This window comes from Oryza glaberrima, chromosome 3 (genome assembly GCF_000147395.1).
Source record: "Oryza glaberrima chromosome 3, OglaRS2, whole genome shotgun sequence".
Classification (NCBI taxonomy): domain Eukaryota; kingdom Viridiplantae; phylum Streptophyta; class Magnoliopsida; order Poales; family Poaceae; genus Oryza; species Oryza glaberrima.
Genome location: NC_068328.1, coordinates 14,799,287 through 14,817,072, shown reverse-complemented (window position 1 = coordinate 14,817,072; position 17,786 = coordinate 14,799,287). Strand labels below are relative to the sequence as shown.

The 17,786-nt window shown below is 40.1% G+C and overlaps 2 protein-coding genes across 4 annotated transcripts; one reads left to right on the top strand and one right to left on the bottom strand.

The window, feature by feature from the left end:
* Window positions 1-327: 327 nt before the first annotated feature.
* On the top strand, window positions 328-2,036 carry LOC127766104 (transcription factor MYB93-like). Its single transcript, XM_052291148.1, has 3 exons — window positions 328-689; window positions 808-937; window positions 1,119-2,036. Exons 1-3 carry the CDS (start codon window positions 548-550, stop codon window positions 1,834-1,836), a joined length of 990 nt encoding a protein of 329 aa, XP_052147108.1. The 5' UTR covers window positions 328-547; the 3' UTR covers window positions 1,837-2,036.
* Window positions 2,037-6,679: 4,643 nt separating this feature from the next.
* On the bottom strand, window positions 6,680-15,861 carry LOC127766101 (calmodulin-binding transcription activator 3-like). Of its 3 annotated transcripts, none has more exons than XM_052291139.1 (13): window positions 15,528-15,861; window positions 14,913-15,032; window positions 12,949-13,064; window positions 12,421-12,509; window positions 12,243-12,285; window positions 11,425-11,599; window positions 11,195-11,311; window positions 10,783-11,120; window positions 10,037-10,375; window positions 9,191-9,873; window positions 8,359-8,938; window positions 7,486-7,809; window positions 6,680-7,007 (listed from the first exon to the last, which is right to left on the bottom strand). In XM_052291139.1, exons 1-13 carry the CDS (start codon window positions 15,568-15,570, stop codon window positions 6,903-6,905), a joined length of 3,072 nt encoding a protein of 1,023 aa, XP_052147099.1. In that variant the 5' UTR covers window positions 15,571-15,861; the 3' UTR covers window positions 6,680-6,902. The 3 variants fall into 3 exon arrangements, with proteins under 3 accessions (XP_052147099.1, XP_052147097.1, XP_052147098.1); XM_052291137.1 differs by having other exon boundaries at window positions 6,680-7,016; window positions 15,528-15,859; XM_052291138.1 differs by having other exon boundaries at window positions 6,680-7,016; window positions 11,195-11,308; window positions 15,528-15,859.
* Between the last annotated feature and the right edge of the window lie 1,925 nt (window positions 15,862-17,786).

The window sequence follows — 17,786 nt, the reverse complement described above, 5'->3', positions numbered from 1 at the left end:
GTTAATCACCTTTTTTAAATTAGATAATAAATTGTTAATTACCTTGTTTAATTAATTTCGCTAGCTTAGATAGCACGGTGCATGCATTACAGCTTATCCATAGACCTGTATACTACACGTCTACATGTATATCCAGCACGCATGCAAGTATGAATCACATGTGTATCAGCATCATCGTCGTACTAGTGTCCATTTAATTAATTACGCTAATTGAGATGGACGTGCTATAAAATTTTCGAGAGTAGGTCGGTACTTGCATTAAAATTAGGGCTGTGGCGTGACCACTGCCAGTCGATCGATCGTCTGCCTTTATAAACTCACAAACAACAGATGCATCAAACATTCAAATTAACGAGATCGATCGATAGAAATCATCATCAATCAGCGGATAAAACTACTGATCGAGATATAGCTAGCAGAGCGGCAGTGCAGGGAGCAAACTGATTAACCGACGATCGATCATATCGAGAGATCAGCTTCAGCAGCTGGGAGAGCAAGCAAAAGCGAGAGCAGTGTTCGATTCGTCAGAGAGATTGCAATTAGCTCGATGGGGAGACTGAGGCCTCCGTGCTGCGACGAGAGCAGCGTGAAGAAGGGGCCGTGGACGCGGGAGGAGGACGAGAAGCTCGTCGCCTACGTCGACCAGCACGGCGGCCATGGCAGCTGGAGGTCTCTCCCCAAGCGAGCCGGTACATATGCATCTACATATCTTTGCTTTAACTAGCTGCTTAATTATATGTTCTTTGTATTTAATTAACCATATATATGCAGAATAACTCATGAAGTTTATACAATATATATGTGCAGGGCTCAACAGGTGCTGCAAGAGCTGCCGTCTGCGATGGATTAACTATCTCAGGCCTGACATCAAGAGAGGCAACTTCACTCCTGAGGAAGAACAGGCCATCATTACCCTCCACTCCGTCCTCGGCAATAAGTATGTACATCAAAATTTATCATCCTAGTAATAGTGATACACTCAATTTAGCTTCCTCCAAAAAAATAAAACAACAACATAACATAACATCTAGATACGAATCTAGACATTAAAATCATATGAATATAAATTAAGTTTCGTGCACCGACCAGTTAAGTAACTTATGTATGTCCGTGCACAGGTGGTCGACCATCGCGACACGCCTTCCTGGGCGCACGGACAACGAGATCAAGAACTACTGGAACACGCGCCTCAAGAAGAGGCTCATCGGCGCCGGCATCGACCCGGCCACGCACCGCGCGCGGCCGCGGCCGCCGGCGCCTGGGGACCTCGCCACCGCGCTCCCGCAGCTGGTGGCGCTCGCCAGCCTGGCCGTCGACCTCGCCGTCGGCCACGCCGCCGCCGCCGGCGGTGCGTGGGGCGCCGCCAACGGCGCCGTCGACTACCAGCAGGCCGACGCGGCGGCGGCGCAGCTGCAGTGCCTCCAGCACCTCCTCCTCCAGCCACAGACGACGCCGGCCACCTCGGCGACGAGCGGCGGCGGCGGCCACCCGACCGAGCTGAACGCGGCGAGCAGCTTCCTGACCCAAGCCGTCGCGTCCTACGCCGCCGCCGCCGCGACTCCTCTCCCTTCTCTCGTGGTACCCGGTGGTAGCCAGCCTCTCGAACTGAAACGGTGGCAAGATCACATCGGCGGCGACCATGTTGGCGCCGTGTCGCCCTTCGCCGGCGCGGCGACGGTGACCGGCCACCACGGAGGCGGCGGCGGCGGCGGCGACACTCCGCTCAGCCTCTGCGGCGGCGGCGGCGGCGGCGAGTTTCTGCCCTCGGAGCTGACGGCGTTGCTGTGCAGTGCGAACGCCATCGGTGATTTGCAATCCAGTAATCTAGATTTCTGATGTAATTAGAGCGTGAGAGTGTTGAAGATTAAGGGTGTCGTAATCATCAGACATTAATCGAGTCGACGTGTTAATTGTTCCGTAGCATGCAGCGATGGTGACTGGCTGGCCCTGTACATGAATGAAAAGCATTGTTGATATTTGAATTTGGTAGAAACTAAGGCATATAAAAACATAAAAATCGATCGCAGGCATGTACTGTGTCTCGCTATCTGATGAAGTTCGTCTTTTGTGGATATGTAATACCATATCGTCGTTTTTTTTTTCAAGGATCGAAATCAATGGTTTAATTTATATACTTGGCCTCCACCGTTACCGTTGGATACACAATTAATTGCAATTAACCAATGAGTTTTGGAATTGAAAAAAATATAATGATAACAGATGAAGATAACTTGAATAATGTTAGATTTGTTTATTGATCAACATCATATATATATATATATATATATATATATATATATATATATATGCAATCTTCATATAGAAAATCACGGTGTTGTAGTTAGCTTCATCTCTACATACCATTACATCAACGACATGCATGCATCTTGCCTCCTTTGCTTACATACCATACGTTAAGTTGGGCCTATATAGTTGTATTTCTGTTACTTGATATATGGATTTTTGGTTTACAATTTAGGAGTAAATTTGGAAAATATATTTTCAAATGGATTGAAACACAAAAAAGAAGGATGATAATTTGGTAAGGTAGAATAAAGGGAGTGGATTTTGATCCCTCGAGGGGATGTCCTCTCGTTATTTGTATACCACTCAAATAGTTATTAAAAAGTTTACAAATAATTGAGAAGATGTATAATATATGAAATATCACTCTGCAAACATGCAAGTTCAAATTCAACTTCCACGTCTCAAAAAGTTCGAAAACAATTGAGAAGATGTATAATATATGATATATCACTCCACAAGCATGCAAGTTCAAATTCAACTTCTACATATCACAACGAAAAGGATAAATTTAGTTGTGAACATACGTTAACTAGCTGTAGTTTAATTTGTTTTTTCGTTGTGAAATATAGAAATTGAATTTGAACTTGCATGTTTGTGAAGTGATATATCACATGTTAATACATCTTCTTATTATTTTAAAAAAATTCGTAATGGTATGCAAATAACGAGGAAACATCCTCTCGAGGGATAAAATAGTTTCCCGTAGAAGACAAACATAAAAGTAAAAGGTAAATATGGCAACTGGCATCTTCATTGACAGGGGAGCCCAAATGGTTCATTAGCCCATTTCGTAAGTTACAACACCAATTAGTGCAATACATACCGACCAAACCCTCAATGCTTAGGGTGTGTTTAGTTGGGGAAAAGAAAATTTTTTAGTGTCACATCGAACGTTTGACCGGATGCCGGAAGGGGTTTTCGGACACGAATGAAAAAACTAATTTCAGAACTCGACTGGAAACCGCGAGACGAATCTTTTAAGACTAATTAAGCCATCATTAGCACATGTGAGTTACTATAACACTTATGGCTAATCAAGGATTAATTAGGCTTAAAAGATTCGTCTCGCGATTTCTTCCATAACTGTGTAATTAGTTTTTCTTTTTATCTATATTTAATGTTTCATGCATGTGTCCAAAGATTCGATGTGATGTTTTTGAGAAAAAAATTTTAGGGAACTAAACGGGCCCTTAATGTTCCAAAGGGTAGCACCCTCTGCCCCCAATAAAATAAAAATATCCAGACACCTCACATTTTTCAAAAAGCTTCGCTTAGAATTATTTTCAAGTAAATTTTCTGCGGTGCTTTTACTAGTAGTAGAAAATCGATGTGAACCCTTCATCTAATTGATCCAAAGGGGTTTAGATGTTTATACACTAGTGGAGAACCCACCTTCACTCCCGGTTTACAACCCCTTTAGTCCCGGGTTGTAAACCGGGACTATAAATCCGGAACTAAAGATATACATTTTTAGTACTTTAGTCCCTTTAGTACCGGTTGGTACTGTTACCAACCGGGACTAAGTTTTTTTTCTTTTTTTTCTATTTTGCATATCTTGCGCCCGATATCCCCAACAACGCAATATCATCTTCCGACATCCCAAATCATCCACAACAACATAATCATCTCAAATCATCAACAACAACATAATCCCAAATCATCCACAACATAATCATCCCAAATCATCCGCAATAATATAATCATTCTCAAATCACAGATCGAATGAACAAATTATCCTCAACAAACAATCACTCACAAATTAAGAGGGGAAAAAGAAAGAAAAAATCCCCACGGCGACCACCATGGCCACCCTCCGCGCCGGCCGCTGACCTCCTCGCGTGACAACCCCGCCGGGTGCGGCCCTCCGTGCTGGCCGCCGCCTGCGACGTAGAGAGGAAGGGGAGGAGGAGAAGGATGGAGAGGAGAAGAGGAGAAGGAGTGGAGAGGAGAAGGCCTGCTGGGAGAGATAAGATCGAGGCTGGGAGAGGAGGCACACGGCTCAAGGTAGACGTAATTTTTTTAATCTTAGTCCCGGTTGTTATAATCAATCGGGATTAAATATGGATCTTACATGCTTATGAACCGGGACTAAATTTTTAGTCCCGGTTGGTATTCATTTAAGTCCCGTGATAATTTTATACCGGGATAAAAAAAACAAATGTTTAGTCCCAAGTTAAAATAGAAACCCGAACTAATGTGGTTTAATTTTACCAACCCAGTAAAGATTAGTTCTCAATAGTGATACTGAAGTATTCAATTAGTAATAGTAGAAGCAAAGAGGGTTATAATAGTCCAATAAATAAGGACGTGAAGGGATCAAACTATAAATTTGCATAGCTAAGGTCGTGCATTGTAGGTGAGTCATCCCCTCGTTCCCGGTCAGTGCAAACACGATGAGCCTATGGCACGGGAGAGTTTGAGACCTAGATTTTGCAGGATAAAGATGCATGCATGCATGCATGGCTATCGATCTAGAAGACGGAAAATACCCAAAAAGATATATAGTGAGAAAAATACTAATAATCGATGGCACCAACCAGTAGAGAGCGCTATAAAAATTAAGACAGCCGTTTTTTTCTTTTGCCACTTAGCAAAGTCCGCTTACTTTGGCTATTAAATTTAGTTAGTGCTCTAAATAAACTAGACAGCGGCAAAAACAAGAAAGCTGCTATTAGGGGGAAAAAAAAGAAAAAGTCCTAAGAGGTTGCAAGTATTTGGGCCAAAATTGTGAAGTGGTTAAGGAGGTGTTTGGCACTTCCCCGCTATTATCGTTTTATTTTGTCCTAAGTGAACATATTTATTTTTAAAAACATGCAGTTTATTAACAATATACGAATGAGTTATAATACTATGGAAGTATTTCTCATGATAAATTTGAAAACATTAAGGGTGTGTTTAGTTCACGTCAAAATTGAAAGTTTGATTGAAATTGGAACGATGTGATAGAAAAGTTGGAAGTTTGTGTGTGTAGGAAAGTTTTGATGTTATGAAAAAATTAAAAGTTTGAAGAAAAAGTTAGAAACTAAACCAGGCCTAAATCTTAAAAGTTTATAGTCCAAGATTAAAATGTTTGACTTAATATAGACTAAAACGTACATAGCTAAGTTTAGCAAACCATAACATAGACAAATTATGGCTTGACATGAATATAAAATGTTGCGAGGACGACTTGGATAAACTATGGCTTGCCGATAGTAGGAACATTTTCCATGGTCACCATAACTGCCCAAAATTAAAAATCCTACGTGGTGGAGGACTTCCTATCTTCAGGAGCTAGTAGTACTACTAGATATGTTTCCTGCCCAGGAGAGCTCCTGTCTTCGGGAGCTAGTAGTACTACAACTAGATATGTTTAAGTTAAACATTTTGCATCAGCGAAACGTCGTCATGACACGCCTGTAAATTAAGCCATATGCAGCAAGAGCAATATATATGCAAATTCGATAGATTTTTTTTATCGACGGGAATCCAATAGATTTAGGGTAACGTGGGCGCAAATGTGCGATTGTCTCGTCCGATATTCTTCCCCCACCTGTACTTCTGCCCCCATTTTGTAATCACTATTTTGTGATGACACATGAACAACTTGAATTTGAACGCTAACTAAGATTAAAAAAAAAATGTAGTAACAACTCCAATCGATGGAGATAGTAACCGGTGCAGAACCGCTGCTAACTACACCCTCAGTCAGTCCTAAAAGAAATTAATCTAACATAGGACATAACACATTACACATTCTATTACGAATCTAAACAAGCCTCATATCTCTTACTAAATTACTTCCTCCGTTTCACAACGTAAGTCATTTTATATATATTTAGATTCATTAACATCAATATAAATGTGAAAAATACTAAAATGACTTATATTGTGAAACAGATGAAGTAACTCTCATATCTCTTACTAAATTAACTTGCTTTAAAACAGAGGTACTTTACATTTTTTAATTAACATGTAAAGTATATAGAAAAAAATGGAAACTTGTATGGCTCGATATTACAGTCAAATCGTTTGCACGAGCCCATTTTTTTTCCGTTGAGGTGAAGAGAAAATAGTGTCGTCTATTAATCATCTATCAGTCTAAACAGCTTAATACCATCGTTGTACATCGTTCTCTATATAATCAAATTGTTAATATCAATTAATTATAGATAACTAAATGGAATTATTGTGAGTTATATGTGTACCTAGATATGACGTGAAAATACTATATAAATAGTATCTGTCTAAAATACTTTTATACTATAAAAGTATCATCTACATAGCCAAGAAGAACAAATACTACCTATATATTCGATTGCCCAGATCATTGCATCGCAAGTAAAATGAGCAGCTGGTCATTTTACTTACAATGAATGACCTCCTTCGGTCATTCTAGCAAATAAATAAATAAATAAAATGAACAGCTGGTGCATAACCTACTTGTAACATACAGGAGAGAAATATTCTATTATGATCAGTGCACAGAGTTACATAATACTAACAGCATGAGCTAGATATTAAGCAGTGAGTGAACTACAAGCGGAAGAATTTACAAGGCTAATATGGCAATGAACAAGGCAATGATCAGCCTAACTGATGTAACAACTTCGACTTCACCAAATGGCAGACATTTGGGGGTCGTCTCTGCATATCAAGTCCTCCAGTCCATTCATGAAATCACTTCCGTCAGCACCAGCTGCCTCACTTAGCATCTCGTCCTGCATCATCTGCCCAAAATCACCAAAGGCTAAGCAAGATTCAAACAGATATATAGGCTGTTTTTGAAAAAGAGAAAAGAAAAAAAAAAGGAAAGGCTAACGAAAGTAATGGAAGTCTTTCTTCGGTTTGATTTTATTTTTCAAAAACCGTGCTATGAATTAGTGCTTGTTAGTGTAGTACCTGGTTATCAGAGTACACTAGAAGATTGGGCCTTAACAGAGAAGAATATAAGATGATTGATTATAAACAACTAGGCTCGGAAATCAAATGATTTACTAATGGTCTTTAGCAAATGAAGCATTTTCAGATTTCGGTTGTCTAGCTGAGGAAGATATCAGTTTGTCATTATTGGAAAAAAAAAAGGAACGAATGATAAAAGCAAGATAGAGCAGTGGTAAATTAGACATTTTTCCTTCACTAATGCATGACCCAGAATAGTGTGACTATCTGGTAAGAGATGAGTAGTATTAGTCATACCCTGGACTGTTGCATTTCAGCAACACAAGTTGTAAGCCTACGGTACTGTTCTCTTGCTTCTGGGTATTGTGTCATAGAGCGCACCCGGTCCAGTGCCCTCTGTAGTCTGCCTTCAGCCTGTCTTCTGCCATCCTGCAAGTAATCGTATTCATCCTCTGTTTTTGCAGGCTGGATTTGTGTCTGGCCTTCTAATTGTTTCTCAGGTCGAAAGCCACGCAAACCACGTCCCTTTCTCCTCCATCTCAATATAACTTTCTCGACAATACCTACTGACCAGACTACTTTTTTATAGTTTTTCCTCACTTGATGTCCTCGCACATGAGCCTAATGATTAAAAAAATATTTACAAGATTAATATCATCATTGAACAGGACTATTGACAAGTCATCTAATATGGCATTACATTGAATCAACAAAAGAAACTAAAGATGTTAACAACTTGTCAGTACAATAAGTACTGACTACTTGTATAACTATAAGGTGGCATATCAAAATTACTGACTTTAAATCAGGATATATGCCACCTTGACTGAATGAACTAAATAGAATACGAGAACTGACATTTAGCTTCAAGGCTGCAGCTGGGCCAATTGGCCAAATACAATTAAAGAACAAATTAATTTATTTGTGCAGTGTGCAGGACCTTTTCAAATAAATATAAAGTTGATAAATTCAATGTGAATGATCTATTCTCAAACTGAAAAGCAGAGACTTGTAAGGAACTACGTCACAAGGTCTCCTGTTGTCATTAACTACCAGATTATAGGAAAATTGTATATCAACTAGAAGGAGCTATTTGAAATCCTATATTATCATGGGAATTCAGTAGATGTAGTCTTAAGAAAGATTAGAAGAAAAAGGTTACAAGGGTACCTGTAACTTCACAATTCTCTGGCGAATGATCATAAACTCCTTTCTTCCCTTCCATCCTCGGAACTTATTTTGGATACGTACAGCAGCAGAATGCAAATGTGTATCATGTTGCCCTTGTTTGACCTTTTGAAGAGAAATAAGTGAAAATGTGTGTTCATCAGATAGTCCACAATCATCATCTCCATATTCCACAACCTTCTTTCTGTGGAATGATTCCACCCTGAAGGCTTGGAATATCCTAGCTGCAGCTTGAGCGGATTTACGAACAGCACTTAATGAATCCTTTAATGATTCAGCATGAGAATCCTGTACAGCAAGCTGACCATAATTCATTTCAGGGAGATCTTCAGGAATTGTTAATCTGCATGCTTCTTCCGCATTGCTATCTTTTGATTCCTTTAAAGTAAGTGCTGACAGATGGCTTGTCAAAGCAGATTCCGCGAGAAAACCGGCAATTCCCTTGTGTCCATTCGTAGAGGCTAAATCGGCTGGAGTTCTTCCAGAAGGAAATTCAGAAGTAGGATCTGTCAATGCACCTGCTGCAGCTCCATTTGCTATAAGGACGCCCACTGTTCGCTCTCTACAAAGCATATAATAACATGGGTTCAATGTAATAGAAAAAGAAATAGCTGCAAGATATTTAGTTTCATGAAATTTAGACATATTCCGCATGCCCCTCTCCTAATCATTTTAGATAATGGAAGCTTTATCAAGACTCAGTCAATTATACCAAGTGGCTAGGGATGGAAGAGCAAGGTGGTTCTTTTTACATTAAGTGTTTGTACACCATACCCATTATCTATTTGAAAATTCTATAGTTGTCTGAAAATACCTTCCACAAGACGCAGCCCAATGAAGTGCAGTCCATCCATGAGCATCCCGAAAGTTCACATTGACACCAGCAACTAGTATTGGTCTTATAGCCCAATCGAAGCCCAGTGCAGCCGCCAAATGAATTATACCCTGTCCTTCCTTTCCCAGTATATTTGGGCCCTTCTCACAATCATATATTTTATAGATAAGCCAACAATGAAGCTTTTCTTTCATCAATTTCTTTAAACTTTGGTTCCTTGGGGTGACAACATCTTTAGAGCCGGATGGTGATCCCTGATCTGACCATTTCTCATCAAGCATCAGGGAGTTTATAGCATTGATTAACTCAAGTTTTTCATTTCCACAAACAAGCAGTTGATTGTCATCTGGCCCCAAAGTGAGTAGCTTCTCAAGACGAATTTGTAGATGCATTTCATTTATACCATTGGCTTGAGAATGTGATGTCTCCATGTACTGAGCATCAGAATCCCGGTACTCGAATTCTCGCACTTCACTACAAGCGATCCTGTTTGAGCATGTCACATAAAAGGGAACTCTTCCAGATTGATGTTCTGGTGCATAGCAGCGTAGGGAACCATCAGCTAAAACCTCAGCTGGTACTTCAACATCCCCAAACATGCATGACCACTTGCAATTTTCCACATTCTCTTTACTTGCCAGGAATGTACCAGTTACCAGAACCTGCGTGTGTAAAATAATTTAATAACTTGCAAAAGGATAGGTGGTTACTGCAGATTGCTAATCAAGTAGCCATAATATTATCAACTTACAAGGCCTCAACAGACTCAAAATTGTGCATATCCTAAGATTGACAATAATTAGAAATGTAAAACAAATTGCATACCTTTGTCTTCAAACCAATATATGAGCAGCTTGGTGAAATGTCAAGAATGCTGAATAGTTGGTCTTGCGCAAGTGAAGGGCTCACTGCATAAGCATCTAACTGTTCATTAGTTGGTGCACTAGGACCATCGGCAGCATTCACAATCTCAATGCTACTCCAGAGAGCATCAGAACTTGATTTGATACCCAAATCAACCACCTCTCCAAGTTCTTTACTCATCCACCTTGAAAAGCTGTCATGTTTCTTTAAACCAGAAGACTCAATCTTAAATAGATCTAATGACAATTGCTTCAGGAGCGGATGCTTGGTGCTTCCTTCAGTATATTTATTACCATTCACCTGAAATTCAGTATGTAGATAAGTACAATATTTTGGTACTTTTTTTATCTGCAAAAGGATGATTTTTTTTTTTTGGCCATAACATTAGACATGCATTAGCTTCCATAGCATGTTGTTACATTGCCAGTTTTCTTTTGTTTTAATATTGTTGTCAATTCAAGAGTTATATTGAATGAATGTGTTATGTTGCTGTCAACACAACAGTTGTTCAAGATTTGAATTGAGAATTCAACTAGGACAAACTAGATACCCAAAGAGGCTACAAACGAAAGATGCAAATGCGCTCTGAGGTTTGTCTATATAGACTATTTTGAAGTGGTTACACTCATGTGGCTGACTAACATGCTAAGCAAATCCCCATCTCCATCCAACATATCAAGAAAGTTAACAAGACAGTAATGAAGTACCTCTGGCGATGATATGCCAGCAAAACTTAGTGCATCAGCTTCCTTCTGGCTGAGGTTGTTAGTGTAAAGAGCTTCAGCTGTATATGTCTCCAGAAGAGAGCTATCCTCCAGATTGTTAGCCTCTATCATGGAAAAAGAAGAATGAAGAGTTGGCTCCATGAATCCATTTGCATATCCTGAGAAATGCTCATCGTAAGGCATTGAATCAAACAGGGTTCTGGAAATGTCTCTTAGCCCAGAGCTGGAATCATCAAACATTCTAGCTATGTCACTGTGAGAAAATGTATGACCATTTAGATTAGATGTTCCTGGTGGCAATTCACCATGATAACCTGAAACTGTTTGCAAAAGAAAAGATGAATTAAAAGCCATTATTAGCAAGAAAATTAGAATGTAGAGGCGAGAATCATACCTTGGTTACAGATGGCTGAAGAAGAAGGGTATAAAATGTTATCCATCACGATTCCATCCAGAGGCTGCTGCATCTCAATGAGAGGGTTGTATCTGGAGCTTGCTCGGCAATTATCTGCTGCACCGAATTTCGCTTTAGATACACTGAAAGAAGGTGCATAATTGAATATGCATCAGTAAATCTATACTTAGAGTAGATGGTGCTGAACAAAGTAAGAGAAATGGCAATACCTGGTTCAGCACCTTCATACTCTGAAATCTGCCCACTAATTGGGCTTTCAGCTGCATCCATTATTTGTGGGGTCATCTGGTTCTGACTAGTAATCGAATTTGAACACGATGGACTATCAGCACCAGATAACTGCATAATTTCTTCTTTAGCACGACTAAAACTTTGCTTTACACCCTGGAAAGTTAATCATAGATAAACAAGAAACATAAATCAGATAAAATTATGGTTATGAAGGTACTGATGCACACAAAAATATTTGAAAATATGGGTAGAAAAGAACCCAATGGAACAAAATAATTCATCATCTCTAAAACAAATGACTTTATACATAATATCTTTATGTATGCTCTATCGGAAGGTGTTGAACAATGAAGTGTCTAGAGGAAGGGGCATAGATGCAGAGGGGTTTAAGTGAGTTGTAGCATGAGACAGAAGGAAAGCTGAAGTTTAAGTCATAGATAGCCAAGAGTGTTTTGTGCTCTGCACATGCAGCAAGAGTGTGCCTAATAGGCTAATATAGATGGCGAATGGCCATTTCCGCATTAGATAATAACCCCATTAGCCACTTTTTTAGTTTCCCATGATACAGCAAGGGAAGCATCGTTTGTGTGGTGGACTCGTGAGTGCATGACTCCATCCACCAGGGTTCAAATCCTGGTGTCCACAAATATGGCTGTGTGCATCCTTGATTGATGCTGAGGCTGGAAGTCATACTTTGTTCAAAAAAAAAAAGAAGATAAGCAAAAGGTGAAAAAAAAAAAAAGAGGAACAAATGAGAGCAAGATACTTGGTGTACACAGTATGAAATAAACCATACCTTGACTTCAAGATAGTGTACAAGAACAATGTGCGTGAAATCCCTGAAAAGTAAAGAGAATTCATTTTATTACACAGTGCATGCTTTCCTTCGGATATCAGGTCAACTATCAATACCATCCAAATGAGTCTACAGTTGAAATACAAAATATAAACATAGCACCATATTCTGCACTTACTCTTCCAACAGCCAATAGGTCCTTCTTTGGAAGTTCTCATTTTCCTCTCCATGAGCATAGTAGCAGTGTAGAACATCAATGCTGCCAGCCTAAATTAAGGAGCTTCACATTAGCAAACTAGTGCAGACAGACAACAACCAAAAGGGAGTTAAAATAAACATATGTGAACACCAATGAATAAAACAAATAGCTTGAGGTAGATTTACAAGAAATCATCTGTTATCAGTAAATGTGAAGCCAACAATTTCATTTTTATATTTCCAGATCAAAGTTGTAACCAAACTTGTGAGGTCACATTCTTGAGTACATTTTCATGCATTAGTATGGCCAGGGGAATAAGTACGGTCAACATGGTGGCTTACATAAGTCTATGATGGACAGGGCAGAGGGTAAATGGATATACGACCACATCCTTGGAAATTAGGAACTGACCATATGACATAATACACCCTTAAGCACAAAACAACCACATATAGACAAACTTCCAAATATTGATTTCCCATAACTGAAAACCTCGTATTTGCTTACTTTTAGTTTCTCGTGAGCTTCTTTAACGGTCTTCCCATCCTTTTTCTTCCTCCAGTTATGCCCATCCTTTCTGAAGTATCTTAATGTTTTGCGGTCAAATAGAAAAAGAGAGCCACCTACAGCAACGATATGCAAATTGAGTATGCAGACATGAATCAGTGTTAAATGTTAATGAAATTGAATAAAAAGGTTCAAACAACAACGACAACACAAACCAACAACCTTAAGCAGCAAGCATCTAGAGAGAATAAACGGTTAGGAAAAGTCACATATAACAACTTCAAAGCAAACCACCCTTGGATTGTCTGTTCCAGGTTTTTTGGGGTCAAATTAGTTCCAGGATTAGTGGATGGGCAATCACATGTAATGTTTTGGGTATATATTTCAGCACTCAGGAGGCACAGGCAATCTCTTGTGAGAAGGCATTCCTCTTGTGATACAATGGGCAGGAGAACCCATTGTACTGAATCTGCTTGCTATTTAACTATTCAGCCAGTGCCCTCACTCCTCAGAAAGGATGAGAGGGACTGAAAAAATTCATTAGTGAAATGCTAAAACAAGAACGTATTTGGAGAGCTGGGATCATATGCTTAGTTGAAGTGTCCAGATATCAAACGGGTGAGAAGGCACACTAGTACATTAGAGGTGGCGATTGCTGAGGTATAGTCAGTACGTTCATCTTAATTGATGGAGTGTAATTTGAAAATAGGTTCCCTTTATATTATGTTCAAGATGTAACAGGTATACACCGACTAGCCTTGATTAACCAAGCGTTACCCTGCCAATCAACTGCAACAGCAAGCACCACACGCTCCACCGCCAACCTATCCCCTTAAACATAGTAGTACTCTCACCTACCATAGCTGCGTGGTGCCTGATGCGCTGTCACCATTCACGCTTGGCAGTGCCCTCTCTGCCTCTTCCCTACCTAACATAACTGATAGGGCTTGTGACCCCCACCCTAGCACCACCCATGAACTAACCATCATAGTTGCAGTCACCAGGCTGGCTAGCCTCCTAGAGATAAGGTGGGGGAAGAGGAACCCAAGCTGTTGCCACTAAGGGTGTGTTTGGAAAATGGGTTAGGAGAGGTGGGATTGGGAAATGGAAATGAATGGAGGATAGGATAAAATGGAGTGAGATGAATGGATGGCTAGGATTAAAACTTACCCTTTAGGGGGTGGGAAATCATATCCCAAACCCATTTTCCAAACATTGCCTAAGTCCTGTTTGGATTAGATGAACAAAGCCTTGTTCATTTTCCATATTTGTGTGTGTGGTGGTGATTTGGTTAGGCCCACTTTCACATCCTTAAAAGGTGGGCCTGATTCCTAATCCTGTGCTTTCAGTTCCTGTGTTCCAAACAGATTTTCCTATTTTTCTATCTGTGTTCCAAAGTTCAGGACCTAACCAAATAGAGGCCAATGGTGGTCATCGCTGGCACGGTGGAAGGAACGAAAGGAAAGGAATGGGGAGATTGCCATATGATGTGCAAACAACATGCTACCATTTCCATTGAGTAGTAAATAGTCGAATTCCCGATGCGAAGCACTTCAAGTGACATCAACTGTCCCCAGCTACCAGCAAAAAATATGGATAGGATACAATTCAGTGACTGTACCATGACAATTCAGTGTTTCTTCTCCCCCATATCAGTTGAACCTGAAGATGGTGGATTAAGATCCAATGAGTGTCATTCTTCCCATCTACACGAGTACACGAATCCGCCCCCTCTCATCGACTCGATCCCCACCATACCATCACATATCCCCACACAACAACGCATCCATTGCCAGGGAGGCTCGGAAAAGCTCTGCCGCGCTATTTACGCCCTGTCACTTCGCTTAGGAGTTCATCCAAAAAGTGAAGCAATTGTCTGATTACGCAAAAGATTTAGTCCACTGATGTTCAGCAGACCAGAGGAAGAAACTTAAATTTAAGAAAAAATGGACAATGATCCATACTTCCGGGCCTGTTTGGTGGCTCAGGCGAGAGAGAGAAACTCCTGTAGTTTGAGAGTATTTCGCATATTTCAGTGGGTCGCAACCATCGCTTCCCAGCCTCCAGCACCATCTGCGAAATATCTGCAAAATGACAAAATAATAATAAATCGAGAATTATTAGTCATCAGTTAGTCAACGTCGACAACCACTCCCACCCAGCTGCTGTCCACACTCTGCAATGCCGTCTTACAAAAACTTTTTGTCTGTTTCAATAATTGGAGAGAAAAGTCAAGAGATCAAATCGTAGAAAATTCTAACGAGGAGGCGCCCCAGTCGAATTCAAGCTTCTGCAGAGTGAGCCAAAAAAAAAAACCAGCAACAAAAACACCAAACAAAATTCCGAATTCTTCTTCAGATGGGTAGCAGAATTGCGGGAGGGGGATTTCATCACGCCGTAAAAATTTAAAAAAAAAACAAAATTCCTTCGAACAGCATCAGGAATCTAAAAGCAAACACACGCACCCATAAACCCCCAAAGAACACCAGCAAAAATCTTCGTAATCTCACCGCCGCGCAAAACCCTAACCCCCCACGAGACGACCAGACCATATGATTTAATTTACCAGAACAACCTACCCGGGGGCTGGTTGGGCATCAAGAACTTGCGTGTCTCCGCCATGCGACCACCACCACCCGACCCGGCCAGAAACGCGCCGTCGATCGCCGGTTCGCCGTCGTCGGAGGGTGGCGCGGATTGAACCGAAGGGGAGGGAGGGATCCGCGAGGGGAATCGGGTGGGGATTTAAACCAAACCGGAGGAGGAGGAGGAAGCGCGCAGGCGCAGCGATGGCGACGCGAAGCTTCGGCGAAGGCGAAAGGAGAGCGCGCGCCGTCGAGGTGGACAAAGATACTTTTTATTTCTAAGCTTTTGTGTTTTTTTCTTTTTCTTTTTTTTTTTTTTTTTGCCGAGCTGAGCTGAGGGTGAGCTGAGCTAGACGACGGCGAGAGCGAGCGAGCGAGTGGGAAAGCGAGGAAAAAAAAGTGACGGGTGGTGAGGTGGCGAAAGGACGAGAATGCCCCTACAAGGCAGGAAGGGACGAGGTGGGTGCTGACTCGTGTTCGCGCCTTTTTGTCGTCGCTTGCTTTTGGACGCTTTGGACTTTTTCGCCCACATGGAGGAATGGAATATACCGCGATGGATTTTTTTTCTCTTCGTTACTTCCTCCGTTTCACAGCGTAAGTCATTCTAGCATTTTCCACATTTATATTGATGTTAATGAATCTAGACATATATATCAATATGAATGTGGGATATGATAGAATGACTTACATTGTCAAACGGAAGGAGTAGTAGTTTCCAAAGAATAAAAATGATACTCCGAGTCCCATTTTAATCGTAGTTGCAAGGATTCGTGTTTAATGTTTGACCATCTGTTTTATTTTTAAAAAATTAAAAAATAAATCACGAATCAAGTACGAGTCAAGTTTTATCATCTAATAACAACAAAAATATTTATCATAAAAAAATTAAATAATACGGTTGGTTAAACGTTAAATATGAAAACCTATAACTACATTTAAAATGGGATGGAGGGAGTACCGCTACATAAATACTCCATCCATCCCTTCATCCCATAATATAAGGGATTATTCCCTTTTGGGTAAGATTAAGAATAGTAAGAAAATACTATAATACCCCTATTAAATGAGATTTGTTTATAGGTGAGTGATTAGTTGAGGGTTAAAATAGGTAGAAATATGAATTGGAATTGATGGATATGACAAGTAGTACACCAAAATACCTTATATTGTGGGACAACTAGAAGGGGCAAAATCTCTTATATTATGGGACGGAGGGAGTAAATGAAAAGATTGGTTCGATTCGATACACCATAAAAACAAAATAATGGCTTAACATTTTGTTTCAATTTCTTGTACTCCGGGGGAATAACTTGTTTTGAATATGTAGGGGCTTTGCATGTGGGCCTTTTTTTGTCACATAATTACTTGACTTATATATTTGGAACTAAACCAGGCCTTACTTTGCTTAAAAGGATCGTGGTTCCCTTGGTTAGAAAGGAACATATATATGACAAATTAGGCTACGAAGTGAAGATAAAAGATAGGGCGGGAAGAGAGCTAGTGTTCCGATGAACAGAGGACGGCAAGCGAGCATGTAGTGATACCTTAGTATGTGTTTGGGAGGAGGGGTCCCCCGGCATGCAAAATAAAGCATCTATTATTGTATGATTAATTAAGTATTTATTATTTTTTAAAAAAATAGATTAATATGATTTTTTTAAGCAACTTTCGTATAGAATTTTTTGCAAAAAACGTATCATTTAGCAGTTTGAAAAGCATGCGCGTGGAAAACGAGGAAAGGAGGTGACGAACGGAGCCTTAATCTGTTGGGATCACTGCCACAACTACTAGTACCAAACTACGGAGCACAACAATTTTAAACTACAGTTTACGTTCAAACAAGCACTCAAATGGACGATGAATATTAGGGTGTATTTAGTTCACGTCAAGATTAAAAGTTTGGTTGAAATTAGAACGGTGTAACAGAAAAGTTGAAAGTTTGTGTGTGTAGGAAAGTTTTGATGTGATGGAAAAGTTGAAAGTTTAAAAAAAATGTTTGGAACTAAACTCAGCCTAAGAATTGTGGTACGATTGTTGTGTGTGGTTGAGGAGGGGTTGGTGAGGTGATCTGTTGCAAGGTGCTGTTTGGATTCAGGGACTAAACTTTAGTCCCTATCATATCGGATGAATTTGGAGTATTAAACATAGATTACTTATAAAACTAATTACATAAATGAGAGCTAATTCACGTGACAATTTTTTTAAGCATAATTAATCCATAATTAGCGCATGTTTATTGTAGCATCACATAAG